Genomic DNA, 24,290 nt, shown 5'->3' on the forward strand with positions numbered 1-24,290 from the left:
GACCACAGATGGCTTCACTTGTCTCAACTTTACAATTTAGAGCAATCCTGTGTCTATGTTTCTTATTTTGGGCATTTTATTGAAAAAAGGTCAACTACTGGTACATGGTCAACTACTGGTACATTTACCTTACTGATGACAAAAGCTTAATAACCCCTTGGGCATAATACATTTTTTTATTTAAACTATTATATTATAGCATTCTACCTATTATAATAGGTATATACCAGGGAACTCAGAAATAATTATCTGTTCTGTGGTACATACCTATATGTAATTCTTATTAGAAAATAGCTAAGTAATTACTCCGAAAAAATACACAACTTTACTACGAAATAATCAAGAAATTTGGAAAAAGGTTTTTTTTTAATATTATAATATTTTTTCCTAATCTGATTTGATCCGTTAGATATCGATAATATCATTCAATCTAAATAATAGTTATAGTACATACCTACATACAATTATTTTGTATTGATATTGTTTGAAATTTGAAGAGTGCCGCCAATTACGAAATATGTTGCAAGTATCTTGAAAACATAATCCCGATAACAATCTACTGATAGATTTTAGGTAAGAGGGATAGAAGTTCTGATGCACGATATCATTTTACTGTACGTCGTTTTCCAATGGTGACAGATGACGTCTTGCGTCTGAAACATTCAGTGTAATGACTTGCAAACTGTGTGTATTATAATATTTAAAGTAATTAATTTTACGCTGCATGTGGAAATAAGTTTATATGTTTATTATTTCGTAAATTATCTTATACGCGCCGGCGTCTTCGTTGGAGGTTAGTATTCTGTGACTATTTCATAACATTTTTTGTTTTTGTTCTGCGTTACCGATATATTATTGATACTATTACCTATGTAAGTATGTACTAAAATATGCAGTTTTCCAAGGTAGTCATGAGGTATTCGGTTTCGAATTGAATACCTAAACCATTCTGTAATTTCATACATTTTACTTAGTATCTAGATACAGTTTTTCTCCTCTCAAGTAGGCAGTACTTCTATGTTGTTCTCACCTATTATTGGTTTGTTATTTTTTCGGAGCGATACACATTAAATTTGATCAAGTTTTTAGAACTAGTGTCATTAGCAGGACATTGTTATTAAGTATATTTATTTTACTTAATCATGTTTCTAATAAAACTATATTTTTACACTGGTGCTTCATGCGTTTTATAGATACGTACCTACCTAGGTTCGTTATTTTCTTGTATTTGTAAAATATTTTGTATTAGTCACTTAAGGCACACTCGATATTGACATTGCTAAGCCAAAAGGGACGATTTTCAACTTTACAAGAGAGCTATTTGAAAAAAAAGTTATTGTTTTCTTCATCTATTTTTCTGTAACTACCTTGCCAATAATAGTTGTGACTTCATCACGGAATAACTCACGCTGATATACTTTTGGGACGCTGAAGACAAAATTATTATACTTGACTCATTTTCCCCTATTTGTCCCTAATGTTCTATGACATGGTTTCCCAAACTATGGGTCGCAAGCAAATATTGAGTGGGCCCTCGCCACTGTATACATGAATTATAAAAAATAATAATAATAAAATAATACTTTTATTATTGAAAACCAAGTGCAGCCTAAGATGAACGTACTGTCTGAAATTTCCAGTCGTTTATCACTGTTAATAAATAACTTTGACGACTATTTTGGGGAAGAGATGAAAAAGTTTGATTCGTTGCGTTGGATTTGTAGCGTTGGATTTGTAACCCATTTCAAGACGACTTACCAACTAGTATGTCAACAAAAGCAAGTGAAGAACTCGTTGATTTATCAGAAGATACGTCACTGAAAAATAGTTTCAATCTTAAACAGTTAACTAAATTCTGGCTCTCAGTTGCTGATAATTATTCTTGCCTGTTCGATGAAGCTATGAAAGTCCTCCTCCTCTTTACTACCTCATATCTATGTGAGGTCGGATTTTCGGCTATGGTTAACATTAAAACTAAATACCAAAATAAATTGGATATATCAAACTCACTGCGATTAAAAGTAACCAAAGTTGAAGTTGATGCTAAAACTGTAATGAAGAAAAATAAGAAACAAATACATCCTTTCCCATTGAAATAACTTTGTAAAAAAACCTTGCAGGTGTAGGTATTTAAGTAATATATTTTTTTTTATTTAAGTTGTGTTTCTTATTTCAACAGTTTTTCATTCATATTGGTAACACTTATAAAAAATATTTTTTTAATTTCAATTAGAACAAATAAGACAGCATTAAATAGTTCCACGACTCACCACTAGGGAATCTGAGCATTACCAATATTTATGCCCTCTTTTCTCTAAGAATAGCTAAGAAGTGGGTCCCAAGATTGGAAATTTTTGTTAGATGGGTCGGAGCCCAGTCAACTTTGGGAACCACTGTTCTATGACATCAGTGGCAAAGGGTGGAGGTAGCTGGATGCACACTAAACTTTGTCAACCAAACGTATTTGTTTTTATTGAACTAAGACTACAATGTATAGATGGTGTTTGTTAGTTTTTAAAATTCAATTAAGCCCTGCCTAATCCAAGCCATAGTAGATATTAGTAAAAATATCTAAAATTATACTATTAAACTATGAATAATTTAAGATATTTTATTGATAGAAGAATATTTTTTATCGGGTATGGTTTGGTTTAGACAGGGCTTAATGAATTTAAAAAAACTAACCATCACAATCTGTAATTCAATGAAAACAAATAAGTATGACTGAAAAAGTGTGCACTATTTTTGTCAGATCGCCCATAGCATACCTAAACTATAACGTTTTGATTTTGGTGGGTTTAATAAATTTTTAAAAACTAACTAGCACCATCTACTTACTCATTGTAGTCTTTGTTCAATAAAAAAAAAATGATTTGACTGACAACATCTAGTGTGCACTATTTATGCCGGATCTTAACAACCTACCACCACCCTTCACCACTGATTGACATGGATCATTGATATAGAATCTTATAGATACAAAATACACCATTTCATACAATATTTTGATCACAGAGGTGATTAGTTTTTCTAGTAAAGGTTATACACATCTGACAAAAAATCTTTATTGAAATCAGCGGCGGTTGGTCTAACATCATACAAGTGCCACTGCACTGCTTGTGTTGATATGAAACATCATAAATCATATGTTTTCTTCATAGGTTTTCAATATTATCACTCACTAATTGTAATGCAAACCATAAACTGATGTGCTCATTATTGCCAAGAGGCGATAATACAGAGAATATGCACCTTACACATCATCTTCACTCAAATCATCTGTGCCCTGCCTATTTGGTTTATTTAAAATGAACCCAAGCTCAGTATGAACTAAAGCCAAAAAAACAACTTAAACCATGTTAATCCTTTTTGGCCATGCATAATCGATGACTATTGTGCGCCAAACCAAAAAAATGAGATCATATAGGTCGGAATACGTAGCAATTACAGATTTGGTTTATTGGTGTGTTATAGTTTTCTCTTCACACTTCAAATGATGTTTAGTATCAGATTTGGCAATTTCGTATGTAAAATGCCTGTAAAACTAAAAACAATAAAATTGAGATGTTTTTTGTAATTTTAAAATGAGTAAGAAATATAATAACATTATCCTGTGTGTTGACTAAACGCGAAATGATGTCGGTTATTTATAATATAGAAAATTATTAATTGATGAATTCTAGTGATAAACTAATAATGTTAATGCTATTCCACAAAGAGCAGTTTTCTAATAATAGTGATCATTATTTATACAGTGTACCAAATTGCTAAATATAATGAATATACAATTAAGATGGCTTCCGTTAAAAGTGGAAGGTGTTTTTCTACTATAAGAGAAAAAATCGTTTCTTAAAACTAAATCAAGAAAGACTTAAGTAACTTGCAATATGTTTTATTAAATGTAAAATATACAGATAATTTCCCAAATATCAATAAGACAGTTTAAAAAAGTAAAGTTATAAATAAAGTTTTGTCGAATAAAACAACGCCAAATTGATTTCATTTTTCAATAAGGTAAGTTTCCAGCGCACCCTCAAAAATTACAATCCTAAAAATCACCAGCCGCCACTGATTGCAATTTACTTAGAGTTCAGTTTTAAGTAGGTACGTCATACAATATGTATTTTTGAAATTGTTATCTGGCGTTCATCTAAAGACGTATTGAAGAGAAAAAAAAGAAACACGACTTACAAATAGACGCAATTTGCAAATTAGCCCCTTTTAGAATGCAGGTTGAGTACATTTTTCTATCACTTTCATCTATATCTATCTTTATATGAGACAATTCCGCCTGACTAAAATGTATGTGAATGCCCTACGAAATTGACTTCAAAAAACCTCATGACACACAACTTACGTGGTACTCCCTGGGGCTCGTGAACCATGGGTTGGGAACCCATGAAAGATTAAATATGAAGAAAGTTAGTGGGAAAATATAACGAAATTTAGACATAATTATTTTTGTTATTTCAATAATATATACCTACTTAGGGCCGCCAAAAAAGTATCAATACTTTGAAGGATCGATACTTTTTGACCGATACAATACCATTATCTATAATTTCTTTCGATATGACGGCCCTACATAAATAAATATATATATCACTCATTAAACTACCTTAACATTATTTTTCTTAATGCTGACTTGGCCCAAATAACTCATTGATAAAAGTACATAATTGTTTCGATATTCTTCATTTGCAGATGTTGCAGTATTGTCCACCGAACGTCACCCTAGGGGAGATATGGGTGGATCACGGCATATCACAATGCTTCATGGAAACTGTCAGTGCGGCGGTGATTGCCAGTTTCATCTTAATATTAGGGACAATGCAAATTATTTTGTACCGAAAGTAAGAGTTCCATTCTTATTAATTCATTGTATACACAGTGACGTCCCGTGGGGGTAGGCAGATTGAGCGTCACTTGGGGGCGGCAGTTATTCGAAGGGCGGCAAATCGAGCGTAGAGATAGCTACCTAAACTAAATATCTTTCCATTAAAAAAATCAGCTCACTGCTTGGAAACAAAATAGTAATAATTAACATAAAAGGTTTAACAGGGCTGTAACTTTTTTATCGCTTTCGCGATGTCTAGTTTACTTCCGTTGTTGTTGGACGTCACGTCCTTGATGACCAGCAATGACTCGTGCAGAATTGCGAATTCCTAATTCAAAATTTATCCAAAGATATTCTTGCCAGTCACTTGCGAGTTTTAGATGTTATCAGGTGTATTTTTAAATGCATCTGAAACCGTGGACTCACAATATTGTCTATTGAAGCAGAGATGGCATTTAAATAAAAAATTGATTTAGTGATAATTATATTTTCTCAGTAATGTATCTATACAACACATTTCTTAGATATTGGAGTCATGAAAGGATAATAAAAGATACTGTATAAAAATGGGGCGGCATTTTGGCGCTGCCTAGAGGCGGCATTTTGTCTAGGAACGTCACTGTGTATACAAGTAGATATAAGTAGTCCAGATTGCGAATTAACTATAACACAGGTCATTTATTCAACACTCGATCATCAGATTGTTAGACATATTATGTGATATTGTCAGAAGACAAACAAAAGCAAATTGCAATGAAATGCACTGAAGCTATGATGGTTAGACCTAGTGATGGAACATGGTCACGTGGTCTGTACAAAGTAACAACAGACTACATACAGATGGATGATCTGACTTTTGGAAGCTATTTCAAGAAGACCAGGGATTACAATCGTAGTTGTAATCCTTGGTCTTCCTTAAATAAATTATTGTAATGAATATATTATTCATAATGGGTTTCAGCACACCAGTTGATCGTACTTCGTTAACAATGTAAAATTAATGAAAGAATATTATTACATACATAGGTGTCCTGTATGATCCATATATAATTTCTATTGAATAGCGTTAACTTCATTCCCAGATAGTTCACACAGTAAGGTCCCAAAGAGATATGTTCATATTGCTTGAGATTCTCAGGGCTGTTGTAATACTCTGATACTTGTTGTCACCGTTATACAATGTTCATTCTTTTTTGACATTTCGATCTCATCCATTCTTAAGAGACATACTATAGCAAAGCGTATCGTTTTAATATGAATTTGTCTTGGAGCTACTACGATCACACCAGAGAAAATACCGAGAGACAAGAAAAGAAATAATACGCACTATGATAATCATCAGAAAATTCACCATGTGTTCACCATACAATACTTCATATGAGTGGTGTCTTTTGTAATATAATTTGTATATTATTCGTTTCAGGTATGGAACGGAAGTTATGGATTTAGTTAAAGTGCGGTTATATATCGTACATATATGTTTCACATTCTTTGTCCCCGCCCTTGCTATTGTGCGGTTTATTCTTCAAGCTACTTTATATAAAGATGGCCACGTTTATGGATATATGGTGAGTTCCATGTTTCATGAGAGTTGTGTTTGTTTAATCAGTTGTAAATAACATCAACATGCAGCTATTACAACGCGAGCTTAATTGAGAGAGACAAAAACTAAGTTCACCTCTTTCCCACTCACTGGGGCCGACTATTGTATTGATCGCTGAAAAATACAAATGTTCTGGATTGTGCTCTGTTCCAATTTGTATGTAGTTTTAGTTGCTTCCAACTGATTTTTCATTTTAAACAATTGTTTTAATACAATCTATTTGTGTAGTAGTATGTAATTAATTTGTATTCTAACATTAGAAATACTACTATATGGTAAACTGATTATAACTTTATGAAATGTAACAATACCATAGAAAATTTTCAACGTGTGATCTAAAATTATCTAGTACCTAGTTTGTTATTGAAAATTATTGTTAGTATATTAAAAATAATAAATAAAATATGTAACATTACCGGTGTCAAGTAGCTATGATAAAAGTTTATTAAATGTATTATTTGAGGGTATTAGCTGGAAAGTTAATTTCCTCCGCTTTTTTTTACATTTGAAAAGAATTTCGTTATGCGAGTACCTCACTACCATGTGTCAGTTGATCAACTTTCAAATTCAGATTGTGCTAAAATTGTGCTAAAAATCAGAAGTCGTAAAATCCATCAACCGATTATTTATTTAATCAATAGGCCTTCGTGGGCGTCATAGTTTCCATTAGAAAGCCGTATTTTTAAAATTATAATGAAATTTAGGTAATTCTATTTTGCTAATCTCGTGTTTAATAATTAAAACAAATATTCTATTTGCTATTTTCTCGAAATAAATGTTTGCGGTGGTTACTGACTTTGCACTTAGTACCCCTATTTCTTTATACTTCCGTGATTCCATACAAATTTTACGTCAATTCACTATTTAAAGATATTGAATGATTTCTTTTTTATTATCGGTCAATTAAAAATTCTAAATCACATAAAGTTTAAGCAACTCAAGTGTTGATAGTGTCAAGGTTCCCGTGATAAGAACCATTTTTAACACAATCATAATAAAAAGAAGTTATTCACAAATTATTATTTTAACCGATTACGTAATGATAATATACTGGCACGTTTCTTCTTAATATAATTAAAAATTTTATATTTTAATTGAATGAAATAATATGTACATTGACCGTGTTTCGCAATGACTCGATTGTTTATTATCTATTTAAATTGCGGGTCCGTCAAAGAGATTTGTCTAATTTATATTGGAAAGTTACGGAATGGTTATCAGTAATATATTAATTGAACCCATAAAAGTAGCCTTCTATTCATCATTAATTTTTACAAAATCTTTCATTATTACCCACTACAAAAACCGTTGGAAATTAAATTTGGTGGTCTAACCAAATAAATGTTGACATAACGAAAAATAATCGAAACCTAACATACCTATATGGCGTCTCAAAGTTATCCTTCAATTTTAAATTAAGTTTGCCGTTAAATCTTTCTAGCGCTGCATTCACATCCATTTGGTTTCTCTGTTTGGTTTTTATGACTGAAAATGTCTTCTCACATGAATATGTAGTCGAAAATGAGGACAATAATTGTATGGCTTTGTAACTAGGAGATGCACTTGTAGGTGCACGGATTTTGAAGATTTTATTGGATTTTTAGCATAAAATATGCAGACACCGGTTGATAAACACTGGTTTATACCATATAGAAAAGATATGGTTATGGCATATTGTATATTGCTGAATTAGGATTTATTTTTTACTCTTTTTTACATTCTTTTATGTACAATAGACTGTTGCCCATACTCATTTGATTCAAAACATTTAAAAGAAATGTACACTTGAAATAATATAATTATAATATATAAAATTATACAATTTATTTATCGCTTTTAGATACTATCTCTGGTTGTGACGGTAGTCATTTTCCCCTTCTCGGCGTACCTGATGAGTCTAGAAAGAAGGTATCTATTACCTTCTGTGCCTCCAAGGGGCCACGGCTTTGTGCTCCTTTTGTTTTGGGCCAGCATCTTCATAGTCGAAAATCTTTCCTTCATCAATATCAAGAAGGAGGGTTGGTGGTGGCACCTCAGAAAGTGAGTAAATACTTCAATTATTTCTTTGCTTTGTTACATTTATATTAAAATTGGATAAGACAGCAGTACAAATATTGAATTTTATTTGCAGCATATAAGTAGATACATTTAATGATGTTTAGTACTACAAGCATGTAGACATAAAATTTAACAATATAGGTACATTATCAATTTGTTTGGTTGTCCATTCTTATTTTAAAATATACATTCATCATGAATGTAATAAAAAATCTCCATTTATAATAATACAATACTATCTATAACATGGGATGGATTGTGGCTTTCTCAATTAATTCCTAATGTACTCTGTAATGAATTTAAAAGATTAACAGTATATATGTAACTTTCAACCACTTTTGTTGTAGTTTGGATGACCGCTTCGAAATGGCCTTTTATGTGGAGCGATACATTTCTTGTCTGGTAATATTTGTCCTCGGTCTGAAAGCTCCGGGCATTGTGCAAAACTACGACAGACTTGGCAATGGTCCACGAAGTAGGGTGCCTATTTCTCCATTAGTAAGTATTTGAATCTATCTGTATTTTTAGCAAAAAAAAAGGAAGATGCAACTTACATTGATGTAGAAATTGAAAATACATATATTATTATGGACTCTGACAATATCATTGAACTAGTACCAAATAAATAAAATTATTTATGGTATTGTTTGTAAGTCAATCACTAAACTCAGTTATTATCTTAGTGTTACTCAATGTAATTTCCTTGAAATTCCCATTCATCGGTAACACATTGAATCTGAAAGATCATTTTTAAAGTTTCAACCTCATGTTGCTGAAAGTATTGTTTATTTAAAAAAAATGTTCATAAAGTTATTTCCGTAGTTTGTACCATGAATGTATTTTTAAACGTTCAAACTAAAAGTCATTGTGAAAAGTTGTGTTTAAGTTCAATTTAAAAATTCAAATTCTAAGACTTGTTTGCATTTTTCTGGAAATAATGATTTTCGGTGGTGATTATGCAATAAATTATTCTGTAACCAACCTAAATAATCAGTACATCAATTGACTTGCATTTCACTCTGTTGCTGTACTATGTCATGAGATTGTGCCTGATACTGTCTATCGTGCAGTGGAACCATCTGTTCATATTTATGCCGTTCGACCTGGTCGCCACAAGGCCAATTATATTTCATTAAAAAAAATTGCAGCGTCATATTGGGGGCGTGAAGATCTCTTCACATAGCTTTGTTTTGTCCGTATTGGTTTAGCTTTGTTTTTTGTATCCTTATATCATTTATTTGATTATCATTTATTTTTCTTCTGTAAGTCTCCGTGCCTTCCTCTCCTATGACACCTTTTATTAAATTACCTCATTAACCTCAGTCATAGCTCCCTTGAGAGCGTGGCGACCTCAGTCTTGGGTATCTGCTACTGAGACATTGCCAGACATAAACAACTGCTGATGCTTCACATCCAAACGTACGGCCTCGTGACACGCTCGATTAAGACCGAGTGTGGCGCAGGGTGGGTTGGTTTGGATGTCCATGTTTGTGTTATTATTTTGCTACTGTCCATGAAAGCAGTAATTGTTATATACTGCTACATACATATATTTTATATGACTTAATAATGTTTTCAGATATATGATGAAAATCAGTCGACATTCAGGAATGCTTGGACCAAGTTCCGAACACTGTTGCCTTTCATGTGGCCGCGGAACGACCCCATGCTCCAGTTCCAAGTAATGATTTGCGTCCTTGCCCTTATTATGGGCAGGGTAATAAATCTGTATGTGCCGATTTACAGCAAATATATAAGTAAATATAATCTTAATAATACAATATGATGACACTTATCTCACATGAAATTCATTTTTATGACATCTTAAACATAATATATAAAGCCATGCTACTTTCAGGTAGTTTTGAATTAAGCATGATGTGCTGATCGTATACATATTTGATAAAAGACAAAAGTTAATTATTTTTTTCGATATTAAATAACTTATTATTCATTAATATATTTCATATTTCATTTAGTCTGTGGGCTAAAATGAATTCCAGTGCCTGGAATGCAATATTCAATCCTATAATGATTTAACAATTTTGTTTTTCAGTTGACAGTATTACAGTTGTACCTAGCACATTCAGATGGGACCTGGTCCTCATGTATGTGTTTTTTAAATTCTTACAAGGAGGGGGAGCAGGAAGCATGGGCTTTTTAAACAATTTGAGGTCTTTTCTGTGGATCAAAGTTCAACAATACACAACGAGGGAATTAGAGGTGTGTATGACATATTTATTTTATTTGTGTCTTGACATATTTATGTATTGCTTTAGTAAACATCAACGAAGTGATCATGTAAGACAGCACATAACGCCATACAAGGCCGCAGGTTCCCCACCTCTGGCGTAACATACAGGTTTCTCTGTCATGTGATGATGCTCCCTGTAAATGGGTGAAACCTCCTGTAAATGGGTGAACCTGAATAACATTATATCAATGTCATATATTTTTATTATTAAATAAGAAAAACAAATCATTACCTTATAATATATTTGTCTTGGTTTATCTGTAACGCATGAGAGAAAACATAATATGTAAATGTGTACGAGAGAGCGAGACAGGTAGAAGACATTAATATGTGTAAGTGAGAGAAAACATCCATGTAAATGCAAATTATAAATTTGAAAAATAAACTGACAAGCAAATAAAGGAATCGTTTATTTTAATCGGGTCATAGTTTGAGAATGCTTACAGTGCAATACTAGGATATCGAGTACATATTTAGAAAGTATTAAACGATATTACAATTAATTTGTGACAGATTGACGGAAAGGTATATAGAACCCTGGTGGTGGTGGTTAATTAAAATAATTTCTGTTGTAGAAATAAACCATCTCCAATAGAGGAGGGAAAGCTGGAAATAAGTATACTACCGATACTCAGTATGTGTGGCCCAATAAACTTGTTCCAAAATACTTACTAGTATTTGGAATACTATATAGAGCGTTTGGCGTGCGTATGCGACATAAGTCTCATACTCAAATGGAACTAAAACCAACTCCATATTAGTATTTGAAATATCGGCTTCAATAGAATCGCTACAAATACACTGCTTGGCGTTTTGAAATGTCCCATTTATTATAAAATTTTAAATTTATGAGTTGCTTTTCTGTTAGGTTATAATATTCTTGTTAACAAAAATGAATAACCGTGTTTTTTTTTATTATAAACATGTTTTGAGCCAAGCCTGTGCTATATCGCTCGCACGCATTTAATGTCAATAGTGTTAAAAGTCTACCAGCTGACAAGCGACACGCGATGATGTCATCAAAAGTTTTTTGGAACAAGTTTATTGGGCCACACATACTGAGTATCGGTAGTTTCATCCGAGACTTGAGTACACAAACTGGTGACAGTATTTCCATCTCACCTCTAATGTCCAATAATGTTGACAGTTGGCACTGCCACCTGGTAATATTTTGTTATAATTAATTATTCATGTATAAAATATTTGTTTAAATTCAACATCACTCAATTTTCAGGTTGAACTTTTTAAACATCTTCATAATCTGACGCTGAGATGGCATCTTGGCAGGAAATCCGGTGAAGTGATACGAGTCATGGACAGAGGAACAGACTCCATAGACAATCTGCTCTCCTACATATTGTTTTCCATCACACCTACTATTATTGACATAATTGTTGCGGTCGTTTTCTTTGTGTCGTCTTTTAACGCTTGGTTTGGCCTCATCATGTTCGTCACCATGGTGTTGTACATTGGTAAGTTACGAGTCTACATAATATAAATATTATTTATTGTATATTGGTGAGTTATGTATCTGCATATAACGGGATCATGTAGAAGTCTACCACCGTAAGAATTATTACGGAAAGAAGTGTATGACAAGAGTGGCTGGAAAGGTACATTCGCGTCCAATAGTAACTTTAAGACATCTACGTCCTTATTCTAATATCTACTCATTAACAATAATAAATATAAACATTATTTTATTACCCATTGTAAAATTTTATTTCTACATACTTAACAAGCTATTATTACTAATTGAACCTGGCAACATTATGCTCTCCCATGTCTTAGGTAAAACTTCTTAGACCTCTGAAATACGTATTAATTTAGAGAATTTCCTTGTATTGTTAAATGATTTTATAGTTGCTACGATTGCCGTAACGGAATGGCGAACAAAATTCCAACGCAGAATGAACCTCGCGGACAATGCACAAAAAGCTCGCTCCGTAGACTCTCTGCTCAATTACGAAACTGTTAAATATTATGGGGCGGAGCAGTTTGAAGTTGACTGCTACAGGAAGGCCATTGACAATTTCCAGGTGATTCACACAAATCATTCAAGTTTCTGTGGTATTGAAAAGTGGTTTGATTCGTTAAAAAATCATACAGACGTCCCTTTTGCACACTAACAGTGGTTTAATGAAATGCATTATGTTGCTACTAATGCATGACATTTGGCGAATAAATCTGAGACCATAAGTGTGAAGCTTGCTACAAATTAAACTACAATGCGAAATGACTTGCAACTAAATTAATCATTTGCCTTAGTGTCATTTTTATCAATAACATAACATGTATGTATATATGTAACATAATATCAATTTAATTTTTTATTTCAGGCCGAGGAGTGGAAGGCAACTATCACTCTAAACATTTTAAATACAATGCAAAACATCATCGTTTGTGGTGGTATGTATACACTTTTATTAAATGGACTGCGTTAGGTTTGGTTAGTTAATCAACAAATTAAACGATATTTTCAATAAAAAAAATCAAAAATTGCAATACAGACTACTCTTCCTTTATCGCAGACACAACACATGGAATCAAAATCGAATATAACTTAACTTTCTTACCTCTTTTTTTGCCAAACAGCCAATCACTGATCAACTGGTGTTAAGTATAGTTCACGTAGATTCAAGACCCATTCAGGGCCGCCCAATCTCCTTCTAACTGTATGTCGGCAGATGTAGAAATTCTGGTTGAGGTGTCTTAGGACAGTAAATTAAAAATATAATTTGTCAAACTGGTTTAGTTTTGAATATCGGTAAAGAATGAATATTCTTTGCTGAGTGCTAAAACATTTTTTCTCCAGTACGTCTGATTTGTGGACTTTGGGTCCACCGAAAACTGAAGCCTATCAGCTATTGCTAAATAGAGCCATTCTTTAATACAGACTGTATGCAGATCGTCTGTGCAACTGTCTTAGTAGTTTATTATTCGTTACGCATATTTTTACATTACCAATCGCTGCTGTCGTGCATGTCAATATTAAAATTTTATTTATATTCAGATTGGCACGATCATTTTTATCTGACAAAATTCTTTTGACATTAGTTATAACAAATGTATCACTTATGAAGACTGCTGAAACAATAAGCGGCCGGAGTAGAGATATGAATGTAAGAGGTAGCCTGTGGCCGCTCTTTGGTTCTGGCCCGGTCATGGGCATAGCACATATAAGGATGCGACGCCCCTGGGTGTGTAGTTTAATTCCACAATTTCAGAAACTGTTTGGTCAACCATCTGACTCACTAATAGGTACAAAAAAATTTGGAAACCGCTGACTTAGGCTATTAATTTTCCTGACCGCTCGGCAATATTTCCTTTCAGGGCTACTGGCTGGATCCTTGCTCTGCCTAAAAATGGTTGTTAACCATGAGGGTCTTACTGTCGGGGACTATGTTCTCTTCTCGAGTTATATTATTCAGCTTTACGTCCCTCTCAACTGGTTCGGGACGTTTTACAGGTATTAACTATTATAAGACTTATTTTTAAGTAATTAAATAAATCAATGAAGTTGTGTAATTTGGTTTGCGTTTGGTTGTATGTATTTAGTATGAATGAAACTGAAGTACGTACTCATTTAAAAAATAATCAAATATAATATACCACCTACTCCTATAATCTTCTACTATAAAGATGTCTAAATGCATGTCGAACATTAAGCAAGAAACCGAAAATTAAATTAGCCCCAATTCATCTCGCTTCACACTTACAAATTTATTTTCCATTACAAATATGCCTTTTATTAATACTTGCAGTCTAAAAAAGTATATTATTCAATGAACCATCATTATTTATTTTATGAACAATCATAAATAATAATATTTAAGTAACCAAAGCGAAACATCACAAGCCATTTTCTTTGTTTTTTATAAACAATACTGATAATATATTTTTAGTTATGTATGTATCAATTAATTCAACTAAGTATACTAATTTTGTTCTGGAATTTATTGCTACCAAATGTAATACACAAAATTCATTTGATTTCGTCTAGTTTCTATCTATCCTCGATGTCAAACTCTGATACATAAATATAAATGTTCTATGTATATATAATATTATGGTTTATGCTATATAGTAATTGATAATAAATTAATTGATGTAGCATATTTGTTGTTTTTAAATTATGATAAATAACTATCTCCAATGACTGTATTTCACAATAATCTGCCAATGTGTCATCGATATGGTAATTTAATATTCAATAAATACAGTTATGACGCCAAAGATTATGTTAAAATAATTAACATATGACAAGAATTGAGTCATTATTATTATAATCTCATGACAGGTCAACATATTATTATGCACACACACTTTTTATTATTATTATTTATCATTATTAATAATTATTTACAGTATTTTAATACAGATTTTTTCCCTGTCAATACATACCTCCACTCTGTGGAGGCCCATATGATCCTATTAGGATCAGACATGTACGGATAAAAATATATTTTCCATTTTGTAATTTCTGATATGATAAATAATGTGTATCATGTCCAATGTAATAGATATACATAGTCTGTTATTCAATTATGTTTTTACTCTTTTCCTTTATGCATGTTTAGTGTGAGGTGAATGTGTCCCAAAATTGAGATGGAAAGACTTGTCTAATTTTTGTCAATACTTAGTGTAATGACCAGATATAAATTTATAGGAAATGGTATGTTTTAGCACAATGTTCACCTATAACAGTGGTTGCGAACCTATGGCACACATGCCACTAGCGGCACGCGAGATGATCTTGCATGACACGCAAATGGTTTATTTTGAACAAAATATACCTATAATAATATTAAATGCTTCAAATACATTTAGGCACCTATCTCTATAGACCACCGGTGGCGAACCTAGTGCACGCGAGATGATTTTGCATGGCACTTGAATGTTTATGTTGAAGAGGAAAATAAATAGAAACGACAAAATTCAAGCATAAATGACAGATCGCATCGTATTAAAAATAGCAGGCAATTACTCTTCAAGAATACGTTTAATGTAAATATATAATTACATAGGTCAGTAATTAGGCTTTATGCATCACACAATATGTGATGTTATAACATTAACGAAGTAACCTCATCAGGCGGCGGGGGAAGCCGCGCCACGAACCTTTGATTTTGATCGATTTACAATGCTGACGACCACTGTAGAGAGGGAATGCTTCATCTGATCGTAGGAATTCTGGTGTAAATTTTGGCATGAAGAATCAAACTAAGTAATACAGTAACAAACAATAGTTTCATTTCTACCCACAAAAATTGTTGTACCAAATAAGAAACAAAAACGTGGTGGAGCTTGTAATAGTTATTCTGGCACAGTTTTAAGGTTGGTGGACATGGGGTGATTGGAAAAAGTGATAAAGCTAATATGTGGGCTATGTTCTGTGAGTGATATCTAGAACATAATCATTTTTTAATAGAATTCATAAAAACTATTTTTTCCCCATGATAAATTGCTCGGCACGTCAGACAGTTGAAAAATAATATTTGAGAAATTTTGGCATGCATACGTAAAAAGGTTCGCCAACCCTGACCTATAATATACAATTTCTTCAATCAAATTGTCAATTTTTTACCTAGATTCATTAGAAAAAATCTTGAAAAAAATGTGGACCCTGGGTGGCTAATGTGCTTTATCAATTTAGCCACCTGTCTCATATATAATTATGATGAAACGGCTATGCAACAAAGTTTTTGTCAAATTTCTATTTTTGTAGTTTGAGCCAAGATACATACCAATAATTGGTACTTACCTTGATTTGTAGCCAGCATTAGAATGTCTCTAAATTTTAGTTTTAAAGTCAGTCTAGTCAGTTTAGTCAAAAAATCAACTTTTACTTTAAAATTTATGTGACTTTATCTATACAGAAATGCCCTAAAATGCTTAAATAATTTACTAATTGAGTTAGCATTTACTTGGTAGAATTCCATTTTACGATAAATGAAAATATAATATTAAATTCTACAGGATTTTGCAAAGTTGCAAAACCTGTAGAATTTAATATTAATTATATTTTCATTTCCTCTTAAATAATTTGATGATATGATAATCTTTGATCAATTTACAAAATAAAATATTAATTGTAAATGGATCAGAATACATAAACTGCTGTCATTTTAAAGAAAGCTTTCTTTTATTATAGAGCGATCCAAAAAAATTTCGTTGACATGGAGAACATGTTTGAGCTTTTCCGAGAACGGACAGAGATCCGGGACGCTTTAGGAGCCCCCGCTCTACTAGCAAGAAGAGGCGGCATCTACTACCAAAATGTCACCTTCAGTTATGTACCTGAACGAACTATCCTCAGGAATATAACATTTGAAGTACCACCAGGAAAAACTACAGCTCTTGTGAGTATCTCAATCTCCAATATGTAAGTGTTGTGATAGATTTAGAAAGCAAATTTTTCATGTAGGATATACCACTCATGATCCTCAACCATGAGGGTACGACCAAGAAGCAGATACCACTCTTGTGATCGGAAGGTCAAGGCGTGTCAGTTTGTCATGTTTTGGTGCTGACTTTTGTAATTAAAACCCTCAATTTAAAAAAAGATTGATGAGACAACTCCAGTTGTATAAACTTTACCTTATTATTTTTTTAAACTGTGTTAATAAATTTTACAGGTAGGACCGACTGGTTCTGGAAAATCAACAATCATCCGTCTTCTATTTAGATTCTATGATGTGGACTCCGGTTCCATTTCTATTGATGGACAGGACGTGAGGACTGTCACCCAAGAGTCTCTCCGATCCGCTATTGGTGTAGTGCCGCAGGATACCGTGCTATTCAATAACACCATTAAGTAAGTTACATACATATTTGGGACAGAGCGTACTATCTTTTGGCCAAATTATCAAACTTTGCAATTGTCTATATTCAGTTGCATTGTCGATAAATGATGTCACAACATTTTATGTATTTTTTGACTATCCCTCTTGTGACAAAATCAAGCCTAACTAAATTTTACAAAATCGTTTAAAATGATTGATTTCAGTATAATATTCTCACTGAATAATTTATTCTGTGCAAATAATAACCTTATTTTGTTGAATTTTGTAATGTCACTTTTTCTACAACACCCATATCCCTTCGTTACAAATGATTGCATCATAATATCGTCACCGTTCAGGCAAAAGTCACCAACCCTGAAAATGGCAGTTTTGAGTTGAGTATGTCACCCGAAGCGTAAAATTATGTTCTTTAAGATGCAAAAGTCACCACGGTACATTAGTTAGTAAAATGTTGCTTAAATCCGAATTATTTGTTTTCCACTAAATGACTTTCGATAAAATCTTAACAAGCAAAAGTCTTTATAGGTGAATAGACATTATTGACTCTAAAAAAATAAATCCTTCATTATAAATATACAAGCAAAAGTCACTATACTATGGATGGTGAGTTTTACTGATTTGTCATTTGAAAACTTCTAACACTATTGTCTGAAATACGCAAAAATAACCAAACAGGAATAGTTTACCTTAGCTTGTTATAATAAGATCGCTTTGGTCAGATTATTAACAAGCAAAAGTCACCAAACCATAATTGAGCTACCTTACCTCCTTCAAAACTTTCCAGATGTTTTAATTAGCATCAAAAAGTAAAAGTACCTTAAAGAAATTATTAAGAAGACATGAGAAAATAATGTAATGTAGATAAAATCTTAAAAACATTTAAATCTGATTTTTCCTGCATTTTCAAACTTTCAAATTGCGATATCTCAAAACTATGTTTTTAGGGTTGGTGACTTTTGCCTGAACGGTGACGATATATGAACGCATATGCTCTCCCCCTCTCAGGTTATTACATTATATGAACGGCCCCTAAAAGTACATTAAACCCTTTGTTTGGAATTTCTATTGATAATCATAATATTTGGCAATTTATAATCTTATTTTGCATTTAATAATTAATTTTGGTCCAAAACATATAAAAACAATGTTCATTTGATGTCTCACATTCATTTTGGTTGTTAATTAAATTTGTCACAATAAATATAAGGACATCTTGTTTTTTCAGGGATTAAAATACATATTGTACCTGGTAGATAAGACAGTCTTTCACTATAAATGAATCTATTTGAAATTTCAATTTCTATTCTAGATACAACATACAGTATGGAAAAATTGATGCTGCCTATGCCGATGTCATTTCTGCAGCCAAAAACGCTGATATTCATGAAAAAATTCTACTTTTCCCTGATGCTTATGAAACACAAGTAAGCAAGGACTTTGCAGCTCATAATTATCGCTTGTTTGAAATAAAGAGGAATATTTTTCAAATTCACTGATTTACTATATTATCCAAATCAATCCCGTTTATGAGTGGACACGTTCAATGCTAAAAACACGGTTCCCGTGTTACGCATCCAAATTTTCGCATCATATTCTCGACATGGCTTCCATGTTCTACGAATGTGCTGAGACAAAATATAACCAAGTTCAACCACGCTGAGATATTTTTTTGGCATAAGAAATATTTTACTATTTTCGGCAGAAAAAGATGGTAAGACTTTCTAGTTGTACTCCGAACTCTTGATATTTAACTTTATTGTTCTTGATAGGTCGGAGAAAGAGGATTGAAACTTAGCGGCGGAGAAAAGCAGCGAATTGCTATTGCCAGAACAATTTTAAAAGCACCAATGGTCGTTCTTCTCGATGAAGCCACTTCTGCACTTGATACTAAAACTGAACGCAACATTCAGGTTAGTAACTTGTCAATAATACGTATTTTAGTCATTTTAAGGCCTGCCTACCCTTGCGACGAACTAATAGCATGCTTTATAAGACGCAGATAGTGTTCACCACGATGTAAACTTTGCATAATGTTATCTTCGTTATATTGCCAATTGAGGTACCAATTGGCGGAAAAAATACAACACTGAGCTTTGTTGTCTGCATGTCATTTTCTTATATCAATGCAAATCTGCAAAACTGTATCGATAACAACTAGAAAAACACAATTGAGTCGTATAGATCATATGTAGAACTGTGCGTTATTCATTGTTTCGAGAAAATGATGAAAAACGTTTTGTTGGGTTTTTGAGTTTTATAATTGCATGAAATATTTTTCTACTTTTAGAAATTAGAAATACCACTCAGAATTTACGTGTCTCAGAATTCTCATTACTGTAAATAATTAAATATAGGTGTTTTTAAAATGAAGAGTGCTACATTTGATACTCACATAGTATACAGTTCTGTCTTTATTACCAAGATTGTGTAACGTTCTGTATTTGATCCCAAACAATTGTGGATGACGTCACTAAGAAGTAGTTCAAATTTACCAGTGCAGTACATCATTATAATAAAAATGTAATTATTTACTTATTGATTTCTGTTTTAATAGGTACCTACATCAAATTTATAATACTCTAATTTTAAATTTATTAAATATTGTGGGTATTAAAAAAATAACATGAAACCATAAACATACAGGAGACAGAGATATTATTGTATGACATATTTTATAATAAAATAAATAGGACATATTTTCCAATGTATTAGGTATTAAGAATAATAACGGAATACAATCTATACTATAAGTCGATCTAGAATGTCATCTTGTATTTCACCGAAGTTCACGTCCTCCGAATCTCGTAAATTATTCCGGGAGTTATTTTTATCCAATTTTTTTTTTTATAGAATTGGAGAGTACCTAGGTAAAGTTTACCATTGTGGCCTGTAATGCTTAGTTAATAATTTATTCAATAACTTCTTTCACTCGGCAACCTTTTGCAACTGGAAATGGACGAATCATATCGATGTTATTATGTTTATTGTATAATATTCTTTAGGTTCCCGTAGTCTGATCGATATAAATTTTCTCACTGGACTAAAACATTCCCCTTACGTTTTGAACGCTTCATATATTTTTTGCAATCAGAAAACTTAATATGTCATCGATAAGAAAAAAGGAATGAAATAAGCAGTTCGCAGAAAATAAATAACAAAAGATTTAAGAACACAAACAAAACGTGAACAAAAACGATCTAACAAAATAATTATAGAAACTATTCTTGTCCATTAATAGTCAATTGTTGGTGGAGGGGAGAGACATTGCTTTAATCTAGTTTTAATAATATAAATAAAACTTTATAAAAACAATTGTACTAAAATCCACTTTATTTAATAAATCAGGACCGGTTTCATCCTTATCCGTATGTTCAACTGTATGATTTAATTTTCACTAATGTATGACATGTTTATATTTTTCAGTCTGCCTTAGCGAGGGTGTGTAATAATAGGACTACACTAATTGTCGCACATAGACTATCGACAATCATTCACGCAGATGAAATATTAGTTATAAAGGACGGACAAATTGTTGAAAAGGGAAGGTGAGTTATCATATTTGTCGTAATTTTATTTTATTATTATGATCAATATTTTTTTGTCGCTAACAAAATCTCCTTTTATTCACGTCTTCTGTTCACCAGCTATCTATGCATGAGTTGCTGTACATCAGATGTTTGAAACTTTTGTCATGACCAAATTGAGACATTGATAATATCGTCACTGTTCTGGCAGAAGACACTAATTCGAAAAAATGACATATTGAGTTAGTACCAAAATGTTCCTTATTTCAAACTTTACCGTCTGGAAACCTTCTTAATAAATAAACAGTGTTTATCTTAAAGTCATCCTTTTTACGATTACTTAATAAACTCACATGATAAACCATTATTTGAAACATTTTAACAACTTCAAAGTCAAATTACTCAAAACTAATATTCTCCAGTTAGTGTGTTCTGCCAGAACAGAGACGATATTATGTATTTGTCCAAGCTCTTTTTAAGTTTTTTATAATTGCGAATCACAATTTGCATTACATCCGCCGACCAGTATGTAATTGGAATTGGATGTTTTAAGGTTTCGGTGAAATAGAATTTTAAAAGGTTTACAATTTCTAATGATTATGAAATTAGTAAAATTGTGTATAAAATATAATAGCTATGTTGATTCTGTGTTTTTTGCAAAACTAGACAGGAAAGTCTTAAAAACATTTCAAATTTTAATGACTGCGTTCTAAAACATGGAATTTTTTTTTTAGAATCTTTTATACAGTTAATATCATTTAAAAAAAATCATATTCTAAGATGCAGTCATTAAAATTCATTACGTTTTTTGTCTTTCTTATATAGTGTTGCAAAAGTACAGTCAATTTGAAAGCGCAACAATTATATACTATATATTGAACTGAAATGTGTTTGAATTGCTTCCTTCAAATAATACTAGGCAACAAGAATAGACCGCAGGCAAATTTTTTAATGGAAATGTGTATCTTGTACAATGACATTAATATGGACGAAGCATCTGGAAAAAATAATGACACTCACTTTTTTGTCAGGTCTGCCGAATGGCATAATCTGTTCTAACACCATTGCAATAAAGGTGATATTGCTATAAATTCCCGATGCTTTTTGTCGTGTCTGCCGAATGGTTTGGTTCGAACGGGTTCGCTCAAATGAACATTGACACTAGAAACACTGTTCTAATGCCATTACAATAAAGGATATTGCTATAAATTTCTGATGCGTGATATCGCATAATGGAAATTGCGTTACGTCTACCTATACAAGTGCGAATGTCGCTATGCGCAAATTTACTTGCTAGCTACTGTATTGAGTGCGTTGTCCATTAATAATGTCATTGATCTTGTACAACTACTTTTACAAAATTAATGAAGCCACTTCTCTGCCAAAGCGAACTAGTTCGCGGATATGGCCGGGCGTACAGTGCCGGCCATACAAAATACGCGAACTTATTCGGCTGTCTTTGAAGACGGAATGCCAGTCTCAGGCGTTTATTTTGAATAATTTAAAATTCGGAAGAATACTGATCCAATAATGAGACATTTAGCATATTATGATTGGTAAGTGTTTATGATAAACTTGCGATATATTTCAAAAAAAAAATAATAATAATTTTGCTAAAAAATTCGCGGCCTCTTATTTGCCGCCATACAATACCTTCCGGCACAGATCAGGTTATTAATAACATGAAAATAAAATATTCCCAAGATAAGATAGAGATTGTATATTTCTGAGCCTCATTTTTATTGCAGAAAATGTGACAAAATATAAACCTTTCAACAGGAAGTCATCGGTGCTCTTGAGTTTTTGCATGAGAATTTCAACACATTTCATTAAACTGTTATATTTTTCAGACACGATCAACTGATAGCGTCAAATGGAATTTATGCAGAGATGTGGCAGCAGCAATTAGAAAGCAACAATGCCACGGATCTCACTTCCAGTAGCAGTGATGCGGAAGCACCCGCCCTCGTCCCCTCAACCAACAACAAACCGGAGACCGACCCGTCCGCATACGCCGGACATGGGCATTACCACCATCATCACTAATTTATTTATACACCTATTATAAAAAAGGCTAGCATGATAATTTAGTTCTGAGATCGCAATAGGTTGCCATATTGTAAAAAATGCATTACATAAATTGAACAATACAATTTTGACCCTATGTAATATGGAAGTGTATGTAATAATATATTATGTAACCTATTGCCATTTCAGTACCAAATTTTATTGTTGATTTAAATCACTCATGTGTTGGATTTCATATTGTGCAGTAAAATAATAGACATGATTAAGAAAAAATCATAAATACACATTTTAAAATGAATTATTGTCATCTACCTTTCTATTTATATCATGAGAATAGCAAAAGAACTCACTATTTTTTCATAGTAAATAAGTAAAATTATTTAAGTTATTTTTATCACCGGGCGTGATTGGTAGCCATTTTTTAATCTGCACCTTCAGGGTTTTTCCGTATATGTATATATATTTTTATGGGATCGGTTTTATAACAAGTCAGCTATTTTTCTCATCTTTATCATCTTGTTTTTTGTTGATTGAACAGCCTTCATTTTACATTATGTAGGTATTCATTAATTTTCATACTATGATGGGCATATCAAAATATGTATCGACAATCTTTTTTATTATTACATCATTTTATTTTACCAAATGTTTTCTTAGAAACAAATGGATCGACTAACTTAATAATTACTTATATTTCTATTAGTAATTTTCATTGTTTTGCAATTGAAACAGTATTTTGTCAATTTTCATTTTTTTTTATTTGAAGCTAATATTTTTGTTAAAACAGGTTAGTATGAAACGATTTGGCTTTTTATTGTAATGCATAATATTTGTGCATTGTTCAATTTTTCTATATCGAAATTTAATTATGTGATAACCATTTTATTAATAAGGAATTTGATGATTTATACTATTATTGAATTTTCTAAGTTAATTGAAGTGATATAATAATATTTTAAACCTACTTAATTGTTAATTTTCACTTTTTTTATAGATAGTTGTGATGTTTTCAAACTACCTATATGTTGAGGAAATCACTGGGATGATATTAATTATTTAGTGTGCAAATAAATTACAGTATAGTATGCATAATTTGTAATTTTACTCTTAGATTTACATTGTACGATTTTTTTATAATAAAATAGAATATTATTTAGGGATCAAATGAAATAAAATTTAC

The 24,290-nt window shown here is 32.0% G+C and overlaps 1 protein-coding gene across 1 annotated transcript; it reads left to right on the forward strand.

The window, feature by feature from the left end:
- Positions 1-603: 603 nt before the first annotated feature.
- Positions 604-24,290, forward strand: Hmt-1 (ABC transporter ATP-binding protein/permease Hmt-1). The gene is made up of 17 exons (XM_085944501.1): positions 604-793; positions 4,705-4,853; positions 6,261-6,405; positions 8,281-8,480; positions 8,846-8,996; positions 10,078-10,255; positions 10,555-10,721; positions 11,987-12,224; positions 12,616-12,791; positions 13,092-13,161; positions 14,086-14,221; positions 16,907-17,114; positions 17,391-17,569; positions 18,868-18,982; positions 19,328-19,468; positions 20,982-21,103; positions 22,933-24,290. The coding sequence occupies exons 2-17, from the start codon at positions 4,705-4,707 to the stop codon at positions 23,126-23,128; spliced, it is 2,571 nt and encodes an 856-aa protein (XP_085800627.1). The 5' UTR covers positions 604-793; the 3' UTR covers positions 23,129-24,290.

This window comes from Rhyacophila brunnea, unplaced genomic scaffold (genome assembly GCF_057557595.1).
Source record: "Rhyacophila brunnea isolate RB1 unplaced genomic scaffold, BYU_Rbru_1.0 scaffold_17, whole genome shotgun sequence".
In the NCBI taxonomy this organism is placed as follows: Eukaryota; Metazoa; Arthropoda; class Insecta; order Trichoptera; family Rhyacophilidae; genus Rhyacophila; species Rhyacophila brunnea.